The 10,262-nt window shown below is 54.9% G+C and overlaps 1 protein-coding gene across 1 annotated transcript; it reads right to left on the bottom strand.

Annotated features, from left to right (window-relative positions):
- Positions 1–524: 524 nt before the first annotated feature.
- Positions 525–7,550, bottom strand: LOC111543147 (putative uncharacterized protein encoded by LINC00336). The gene is given in 5 exon segments (XM_023213017.2): positions 525–640; positions 643–780; positions 5,744–5,812; positions 5,815–6,184; positions 7,476–7,550. Coding segments are annotated over 5 exon segments (768 nt in total).
- Between the last annotated feature and the right edge of the window lie 2,712 nt (positions 7,551–10,262).

The following is a 10,262-nucleotide window of genomic DNA, read 5'->3' as shown; positions in this document are numbered from 1 at the left end:
GAGTCACAATGTCCATTTCTTTGGTCTCAACTTTGCTATTCATTTGCTGTGTGGCCTTGGGCAAGTCCCTTCCTCTTTCTGAGCCTCAGTTTCCTCATCTGTAACATGAGTGAATTTGTCTAGACAGGCTGTAAGCCTTTCCTAAGCATCTGTAATTCACACGATGCTGCTGTTTTTCTAATCTCTCTCCCATTCTTGTCCACTCCAAACACACGTAGGCTCAGGGGAGTGACCCCACTGGGTCAGACGGAGTACCATCCTGCTGCTCCCTGTCCTTGACATCGGCCTTTAAAGGTTAGACCTGTCTCAGCTTCTCTGAGTGCATGTTGATGGATCTGTTGAAAATGTGTCGATGACCTTTTCGGTTAATTTCCATCCATTCATCATCTCATTCTTTTATTCAGTGGACATTTGCCCTGACAGTCTGTGTAGCTTACAAAAGGAAAGGGCATGGGGTTTGGAGGCCAGAGGTTTTAGTCTGGCATTAGCTTGCTCTGTGATGTTGAGTAGAGGCCTCAGTTTCTTTACCCATGAAGGGGGACTGTTGCAAGGACCTCCTGAGATGATGCGTGTGCAGCTGTAAGCTGCAAAGGCACTCCCTTGTGGGGGCTTAGCACAGTGCGATTCACTTTGGAGCATGCCTATCAGAAAGACATGCCACCTGGGGCTGGGTGTGGTGGCTCACGTCTATAATCCCAGCGCTTTGAGAGGCCGAGGTGGGCGGATTGCTTGAGCTCAGGAGTTTGAGAAAAGCCTGGGCAACATGGCAAAACCTTGTCTCTACAAAAAATACAAAAATTAACCAGGCATGGTGGCATGCACATGTGGTCCCAGCTACTTGGGAGACTGAGGTGGGAGGATCACTTGAGCCCAGGCAGTTGAGGCTGCAGTGAGCTATGAGAATGCCACTGCACTCCAGCCTGGGCAACAGAGCGAGACCCTGTCTCAAACAAAAAGAAAAGCCTACCTGCTGGGCACTGAGGGACATCCTTCTGACTGCCCCAAGCCCGCCTGCATGCCCATGTCACAGGAAGCCCCTGTGTCACCTCATCCACAGCCACATAGGCTGTCAGCACGTGGCAGAGCCCCTCACTTTGTCTTTTCACATGGAAGGGTTTGAATCTTGGGATCTGCCCTCACTGGTCCCTCCCCCTTCTTCCCATCCCCTCCCCAGCCAGCCTGCCCTGTCCCAGGAGTCACAGTCCTGGGGTTGCCTGAGTAGTGCTGAGAGGCCTGGGTCATTTCTGGGTGGTGGCAAGTAAGGGCTCCGCCCAGTCCTCACTCTGGGGACAGCTGCCTTAAGAATATCTATCTCCAGTGGGTGTTTCAAAGGTCCTGTCCTCATCACCATTCCTATCTCCCCTTACTGCCCTCAGGGACACTGTGCTGAGCAGGAAGGAGGCTGCCCCCCCAGCCTTTGGGGAATGCTGGGCACCTAGGGAGGGGCACGGAGGCAGCAGCGGCGCCACCTTGGGCTTGATGGGAGAGCGCAGACCCCCCTTGGGGTGGGGTCCAGAGGTGAGGGAGGGGAGGGACTGGCTGCGGTGCTGACTTCTGGGGCTTCCAAGGAACTCCCCAAGTTGGAGGGAGAAGGGATTCTCCATTGTGTGGCAGGGAGGTGGCTCAGGGTTGACGGAGCTGTGCCTGCCGAGGGGAAGTGGGAGAAAGGTGTCCTCGGGTGCTTGTCTCTTGGGGGCAGGGGAAAGGTTATGGGGTACAGAGAAGACTGAGGCATCTTCCTTCACCCATTTCTGTCCCCCAGGGCCTGCTTCTTGGGGAGGATGAGATGGGAAACTGGCCTCCTTAGTGAAGCCGGCGCTGGCCCCGAGTCTGCCCTGCCCAGATCCCCGGAGCTAGTACCTGGGGGTATCTCTCTTCTTAGGGTACATCTAAGGAGCCCCTGTGGCCAGCGGGTCTTGAGACAGTGTCCATGTGTCTGTAGGACGGGTCTGCCCCAAATTCTATCCCACCCAGCCAACTCGGGCCTGTGATGTTATTAATAAAAATCTACTTTGACTTTGGCCTCATTGTTAGCTGTCTTGGGACCCCGCCCCTCAATCTTCAACCCTGGAGCAAGCCCAGTCTGTCTGAGGCCTTGATCTAGTCCCCAGTCTATGCCCAGGGGGCTGCTAGGGCTGCCCTGCTGCCGAGTGAAGGGGCTGCCCCAGGGCATCTGAGCCGAGAGGGCAGGAGGTCTGGCGGGCCTGACCTGGGGCTGGTGAAGGACCCAAGGCCCAGAGTGCCAGGGGACCCTGCCGTCCACAAGCCCTGCCCCTGTTAGGAGGGGTGCCCCTGACTTCCCTCCCTCCCTAAGTTCCCAGGCCGTGCCGTAGCCTCCTAGGGAGGATCCGGGAATTCTCTCGCAGGAAGTTCCTGCCCAGCCAGCCCAAGGACAAAGCCAGGAAAGAGGCCCTGGGACAGGGGATCTGCCTCGGGAGGGCCGGCCTGGGTAGGCCAGGGGTCCCTGGTGCCAGTGTTGCCTAATCTCAAAAGTAAGGGTGGGCTTGGGGTGGGGTGCCTAATGACAGGCCCTTACCGGCCAGGGACGGAGACGGACACACCTGGCTTCCCGGAGATGAGATGGGCAGCAGGGCCAGGCCTAGTTTGGACACCAGGAGGTGCTGTTCACCAGAAGGTCCTCCTGGCTTCCCTGTGGGGTCCCCGTTCCTTCCTCTCTGCCTGGGTCCAGGCTCTGAGGCCCTTCAGCAGATGTATGAGAAAAAGAGCTCACTGTCCCCAACTCTTTTCAACATGACTGCTCTCCATGGAAGCTTGTCTCATGGTCCCCATGGATCTCCACTGTGTCTAGCCTGAGGCCTGTTGCAGAGCTGAAGTTCAATATCAGAACATGATGACCATTGTTAGTAATCGCTGTGATTAATAACAACAGCTGTTGGTTGGATGGCCGGCCCCGTGGCCACAGACTTAGCGTGGGGAGGCAGAAACTGGAGCAGCCTGGTCCCCTGCCCTGACCCAGGCCAGCCTAGTGAAGGTGGGAGTCCCTGCTTCTGTCCCCCAGCCTGCAGGGCATGGGTGGAGCCTGGAGAGGGCTGAGGGCTTTCTCCTGGGCTTCCTGGCCAGATCCCATGGAGTCCTTGACTCAGACCCTGAGCTGGGGCTGGGTGGAAGGGCCCATCTGGATGTCCCCGAGTCAGCCAGGAGGTGGCCTTGTGACCAGATGACTCACCTGTGCCCTAATTGCCCTGTTAATCATTTCCTCCCAGAGTGTTCTCTGTTGGGAAGGGTGGGGCCTTGCAGGGCTTCCCTTCCCTGGGAGCACCTGGATGCGGGAGGGAGGGGCGGAGGGGGGCAGAAACCTTGGTTCGGGGTGTGGGACCCGGGGCTGCTCACCGTTCCTCTCTGTTCCTCATTTTCCCTGTCTGTCCAGTGAGGCCCACGGCACCTTCTCATCCACTCCTGGGATTCCTCTGAACTGCGGGGGCCTGTGAGGCTGGGAAGTGTGGTGTGGTCTGCTGGTGCTGTCCCTGGAGCAGGAGGGGGTCTGTGTGCTGGAACAGGCCTGAGGCCCTCTTCCCAACCACACAGCAGCCTGGGCTGGTTTCTGTGGAAGGGCTTGGCTTGACATTTCTGAGTGGTGAAGGCAGAGGTGACCCAAGGACCTGCTGTGGGGGAAGGCCCCGTGGGTGAGTGTGCAGGGCTGGACTTTGGTCAAGGCCAGAGTGGTGAGAGCCCAAGCGTTCCTGAAAGGCCTCAGAGAACACTGCAGGGGCAGGCCTGTGGGCTGGGCCCGAGGACGGGGGAGCATTGCAGCATTGCCTTCTCCCCCTGGCATAGAGACATCCGGGGACGCTTCCACAGACCCTCCTGCACCAGCACACTCACTCGGCCGAAGGGCCAGCGGGACTGAAGCCCAGCCCATCGCACTCACTCGCCAGGCCCTGGGAGGGGTAGCATTCCCCTGGTGGGTGCCTTTCCTAACTTGCTCAAAAGGGGCAATGGGCTGGCAGTGGCCCTGATTGGGTCCATGAGGTTTGGAGCGTTGCAAAGGGATTGCCAAGTCTGTGTCACTCTCCTGGTCTCTCTCTGTTGATAAGTGTGTCTCTGTGTGTGTGTTTCTGTCTCTGTCCCTGTCTCCCCATGTCTCCCCGTGTCTCTGTCTCTCTCACTGTATCTCAGGTGGGATGAAGGCAAAAGCAGAGGCACCCAGGTCCATTCTGAGAGAGTTTAGGGACTCAGGGGTGGCTGAAAGGAACGCAGTGGGTTGGGTCATTTAGGAGCTGGGGGTCAGGGTGGGTGACCCCAGGAAAATGTGGGCAGGTCCAAAGGTGGGCCTGCCCACCTCAGGAGACTGTATGATCCCCCTCCTGTGGCCCCCTGGCCAAGACCTCCCAGGGAGATGGTGCCTCAGGCCCTGTCTGGGGTCACTGGGTGTCAGCCTTGCCTATACTAGGGTGAAGTGAGGGCAAAACCAGATATTTTGTCCCCTTTCTCAACTAGGAGATGAGTTGGAAAGCAGAGAGGCAGAGGGAGAGAGACTCAGCTGGGTTGAAACCCAGCTCCCACTACAGCAAGCTCATATGACGGCGGACAAGTCTCATCTCTCTCTGAATCTCAGTCTCCACATCTATGCAATGGGTGAATCATAGGCTTCTCATGTGAGCTGAATGAAGAGCTGCTTGGCTCATAGAAGATTCTCAAAGAATCCATGGGGCCGGGCACAGTGGCTTACGCCTGCAATCCAGCACTTTGGGGGGCCATGGCAGGTGGATCACCTGAGGTCAGGAGTTCAAGACCTGCCTGGTCAAAATGATGAAACCCCATCTCTACTAAAAATACAAATAAATTAACTGGGCATGGTGGTGGGCGCCTGTAATCCCAGCTACTGGGGAGGCTGAGGCAGGAGAATCACTTGAACCTGGGAGGCGGAGGTTGCAGTGAGCCGAGATGGCGCCATTGCACTCCAACCTGTACGACAAAAGTCAAACTCCGTCTAAAAAAAAAGAATCCATGGAACAATTTTTATGAAGCATCTACTACATGCTAGTCCTGTTCCAGGCAATGGGGAATAGAGCAGTGAACAAGACATACACAACCTCCACTTTGGGGGGCTTACATTATCGCTAGTGAGACAAACAATAAACAGATATGTCAGGGTGACAGGTGCTATGAAGAAAGCTGAGACTGGATAGTGGGGGGGCTATCACAGAGGGATGGGGAGGCCTTGCTAAGGAGGTCATGTGCTGGAAGCCAGGGAGGGAGCCTTCCGGGGGAAGGGCAGCCGCAGGCACAGCAAGTGCGTCGCCCTGAGGCGGGAGCAGGCCTGGTGGGTTTGAGGAAAGGGATCCGTGCAGCTGGAAGGGCATAAGTGGGAGGGAGTGGAACAGGAGGTGAGGTCAGAAAGGATCTGTGGAGATGACGTGCTTTGCTGATCGGGGTTTAGAGGTTTGTTTCTTTCTCTTTATTTCTCTGTCGCTCGGGCTGGAGTGCAGTGGCGCGATGACAGCTCACTGCAGCCTCCACTCCTGGGCTCAAGCGATCCTCCCGCCTCAGCGAGGACCGCAGGCGCGCGCCACCGTACCAGGCTTGGGATTCTTGGATCCAGTGTGGAGAGATGTGATGTGGTTTATATTTTTAAAGCTCCGTGGGCTTCCGAGGAGGGAAGGCTGTAGGGGGCGGGGCCTGAAACAGGGAGGCAGGTTCCTAGGCTGCAGCAGACGTGGGGCGGGGTCGTCTGGCTGTGACTTACTACAGAGGTTGTGAGGGGGAACCAGGGGGTACTTACCACTAGGGGGAGCGCCTTGGCCAACACCTCTGCTCAGTGGGGAGCCAGGCCCCGCCCCAGGTGGTACCTCCCACTTGCCCCACATGAGGGACTTGCGGGGGACTTTGTCTTCATCATCCGCATGGTGGAGCGGGGTGGCCTGGGACCTGGAGTCCAGGAAGAGTCGAAGGCCTGTGGGCGGCCGAGGTCACGCGTGGGCGCCTGCCGGGGGAGGGCGGAACCAGGAGGTTGGCACCGCAGTGCCTGTGTGCACCGAAGCGCAGCAAACAAGTCTGGGCCAAGACTGCCCGGCCACCCCAGGCTCCAGCGGAGCGTGCGTACTTGGGCAGGCGCGCGCCTCTGAGAACTGCCGAACCGTGCCACATTTCCGTTCCTTCTGGCCTCGCCCTCAGCGGTCGACCGGCGGCGGAGCGCGGGGCCTCTTGTGCTGAAGAAAGCTCCCTGGCCTCCAGAAACTCAGTCAGTGGTGGGAGGGCCGGAACAGACCCGCGCAGTTAACCAGATGATGATGTTGCTGTAGTATAGCTTGGAGAGTGCAGAGAAGGAAGCAAGCAATGCCAGCAGGGAGGAATCCAGAAGGCTTCCAGGAGAAGTCACCATTTGTGATTTGGGTTTGCATCAGGAGGAGGAAGTTGACATGTGAAATAATGGGAGGGCATGCCTGCCAGGCAAACAGTCTGTGATTGGGAAGTGTCCAGTCTGCACCATGGCCCCACTTTCCACCTTCCTGACCAAGTAGGAACCATTTGGACTCCTCTACCGCCCTGGGCCTCCTTGTTTAGTCCACTATTTTATTTTATTTTATTGAGATGGAGTCCCTCTCTGTGGCCCAGGCTGAAGTGCAGTGGCGCGATCCCGGCTCACTGCAACCTCTGCCTCTGGGTTCAAGCGATTCTCCTCTCTCAGCCTCCCGAGTAGCTGGGATTACAGGCGCCCGCCACCATGCCTGGCTAATTTTTTTTTTTTTTTTTTTTTTTTTTGAGAGTTGCCAGGCTGGAGTGCAGTGGCGCTTTTTTCGGTTCACTGCAACCTCTGCCTCCCAGGTTCAAGCAATTCTCCTGCCTCAGCCTCCTGAGTAGCTGGGACTACAGGCACGCACCACCACACCCGGTTAATTTTTTGTATTTTTTTTTACTAGAGAAGGGGTTTCACCATGTTGACCAGAATGGTCTCAATCTCTTGACGTCGTGATCCACCCATCTCGGCCTCCCAAAGTTCTGGGATTACAGGTGTGAACCACCACACCCAGCCTTTTTTTTTTTTTTTTTTTTTTGAGAGTCTCGCTGTGTTGCCCAGGCTGCAGTGCAGTGGTGCAATCTCGGCTCACTGCAAGCTCTGCCTCCCGGGTTCATGCCATTGTTCTGCCTCAGCCTCCCAAGTAGCTGGGACTACAGGTGCCCGCCATCATGCCTGGCTAATTTTTTGTATTATTAGTAGAAACGGGATTTCACTGTGTTAGCACACCTGGCTAATTTTTGTATGTTTAGTAGAGATGGAGTTTCACCATGTTGGCCAGGCTGGTCTCGAATGCCTGACCTCAGGTGATCCGCCCTCCTTGGCCTCCCACAGTGCTGGGATTACAGGCGTGAGCCACCACACCCAGCCCACCCATTTATGTTTACCTCATTTTCTCTCCGCCATCTATCCCACTCAACACCCCCACTCTCACTGCCTTTGCTGGAGCCCTAAATCACCGCCCTAGCCTTCCATCCTCTCACTGCATCTGCCCCACCACTGCCAGGGTGCTGTTGGCTCTCTTCTTGTCTCCCCCTCTATAACCCATACCCATCCTGTACAGCTCAGCCATGGCATCTGGTCCAGCCCTGGTTTCGTCACAGCTCCCTGGTTTTAGGGCTAACAGGATTCACTGCATGTGTTTACTTGCTCTCCCCACGGGAGGCAAACACAGCATAAAGGCAAGACCTGGGGGTACGGGCGGGGGTTTCGGGGGAGCTTTGTTTCCATTGTCTGCAGTGTCCAGCATGGTATCAGGTTCAATATATGGCACTAGACTGAATGAGGAGAGGGTGGCTTGCAAAAGGAGGCTTAAAAATAAGGGTGAGTGAGAGCTGGAAAAGCAGGCAGGGGCTGGATTATATAGGGCCTTACAAGCCAACTTAAGCAGCTTGGTGTTCATCCTCAGGGCAATGGGAGCCAGGGCTGGAGACCTGGGAGAGTGGCCTGGTAAGATGTACAGCGATGGGGCAGGAGCTAATGTGGAGGCCTTCACAATGGTTGCAGTGAGAGAGAAGTGAACCTGAGCTGGGACAGTGGCAGGTAGAGTGGACCGGAAAACAGAGGAGAAGTGGTTCTCAACTGGGGGCAATTTTACCCCCGCCCTGAAACATTTAGCATCACCTGGAGATAATAGTGATGTCACAACTCGGGGAGTGCTACTGGCATCGAGTGGGTAGAGACCAGAGATGCTGCTAAATGTCCTACAATGCACGGGACAGCCCCCATGACAAGGAATGATCTGGCCTGAAGTGTCAGCAGTGCTGAGGGTGAGAAACCCTGCCCTAGAGGAAAACCCAGAGAATCGCCTCCGGGATGGAGGGAAATGGAGCACATCTCAGCCTGAACTCTCGGAGCCACGCTGAGGCCTGGCTCTTCTGTATTTTAGCCACGTAACAACCCTGAGCAAGTCACTCAACCTCTTTGCACATCAGTTTCCTCATTTTTTTTTTTTAGATGGAATTTCGCTCTTGTCACCCAGGCTGGAGTGCAATGTGTGATCTTGGCTCACTGCAACCTCTGCCTCCCAGGTTCAAGTGATTCTCCTGCCTCAGCCTCTCAAGTAGCTGGGATTACAGGCATGCACTGCCACATCCAGCTAGTTTTGTATTTTTAGTAGAGATGGGGTTTCTCCATCTAACTCCCAACCTCAGGTGATCTTCCTGCCTCAGCCTCCCAAAGTGCCGGAATTACAGGTGTGAGCCACTGCGCCCAGCCGGTTTCCTCACCTTTATTTTTTTATTATTTATTTATTTATTTTTTTAGATGGAGTTTCACCATTGTTGCCCAGGCTGGAGTGCAATGGTGCGATCTCGGCTCACTGCAACCTCTGCCTCCTGGGTTCAAGAGATTCTCCTGCCTCAGCCTCCCGAGTAGCTGGGACTACAGGCATGCGCCACCATGCCCGGCTAATTTTGTATTTGTTTTTAGTAGAGACGGGGTTTCTCCATGTTGGTCAGGCTGGTTTTGAACTTCCAACCTCAGGTGATCCGCCCACCTCGGCCTTCCAAAGTGCTCGGGTTATAGGCATGAGCCACTGCACCAGGCTTTCCTCATCTTTAATAAAGGTATTGGGAGGATTAAGTGGTTGAATGCATATTCAGTGCCTAGGAAAGAGACTGACACATAGTAAGCACTATGTCCCTGAACTACCGTGATTTTAAAGCATCAGGCCTCTGTCCAGACTCCTGCACTGACTCCACATTGCCCCAGTCCTTCAAGGGCTGATAAAGCCCCTGGCATGTGGCTCTCCCTATGTCTACGACCCCATCTCCTCTTGCTCTCCTTCTTGTTCTACGTGCTCTGTCCAGCCTGGGAATTTTTTTTTTTTTTTTTTTTTTTCTTTGAGATGGAGTCTCACTTGCTCTGTTGCCCAGGCTGGAGTGCAGTGGCAGGATCTCGGCTACTGGGTTCCGCCTCCACCTCCTGGGTTCAAACAATTCTCCTGCTTCAGCCTCCCAAGTAGCTGGGACTACAGGCATATGCCACCATGCTTGGCTAATTTTTGTATTTTTAGTGGAGCTGGGATTTCACCATATTGGCAAGGCTGGTCTCGAACTCCTAACCTCAGATGATCCACCTGCCTCAGCCTCCCAAAATGCTAGAATTACAGGTGTGAGCCACTGTGCTCAGTCACACCCTAGGTTCTTTGCTGTTCCTTGCCCACACCCAGCTTACCCTGCCTCAGGGCCTTTGCCCTTGCTGTTCCCTCTGCCTTGGAGACGTTGCCTCTGGGAGTCTATGTGATTCACTACCTCACCTCCTGAGGCTTCTGCTCAGCTGTCACTTTCTAAAGGGGTATCTCTAAACCACACAATGTTAAAAAAAAAAAAAAAAAAAAAGGCACTGGGTGCCGCGGTTCACACTTGCAATCAGTCCCAGCACTTCGGGAGGCCAAGGTGGATGGATCACTTGAGCCCAGGAAATTGAGAACAGCCTGGGCAACAAGATGATTTTTTTATTTTTCAACAGCTAATTTTTGTATTTTTAGTAGAGACAGCATTTCACCATGTTGGCCAGGCTGGTCTCCATGCTGGCCAGACTGGTCTTGAACTCCTGGCTTCAAGTGATCTGCCCACCTTCGCCCCACAAAGTGCTGGGATTACAGCGTGAGCCACCATGCCCAGCCTATCTTGCCCTGCTTTATCTTTCCTGAGATCACTTTCATCATCTAACATATTATATATTTAACTGAAATGTAAGTTTCATGAAGGCAGGCATTGTTGCCTGTTTTGTTCGCTGCTGTGAGCCCAGCTGCCTAGCATATATAAAGTATTCCTTAAAC

The sequence above is a fragment of the Piliocolobus tephrosceles genome, chromosome 5 (assembly GCF_002776525.5).
Source record: "Piliocolobus tephrosceles isolate RC106 chromosome 5, ASM277652v3, whole genome shotgun sequence".
Lineage (NCBI taxonomy): Eukaryota > Metazoa > Chordata > Mammalia > Primates > Cercopithecidae > Piliocolobus > Piliocolobus tephrosceles.
Note: the sequence above shows the minus strand (reverse complement) of the source record. Positions and strands in the feature narration are given on the sequence as shown.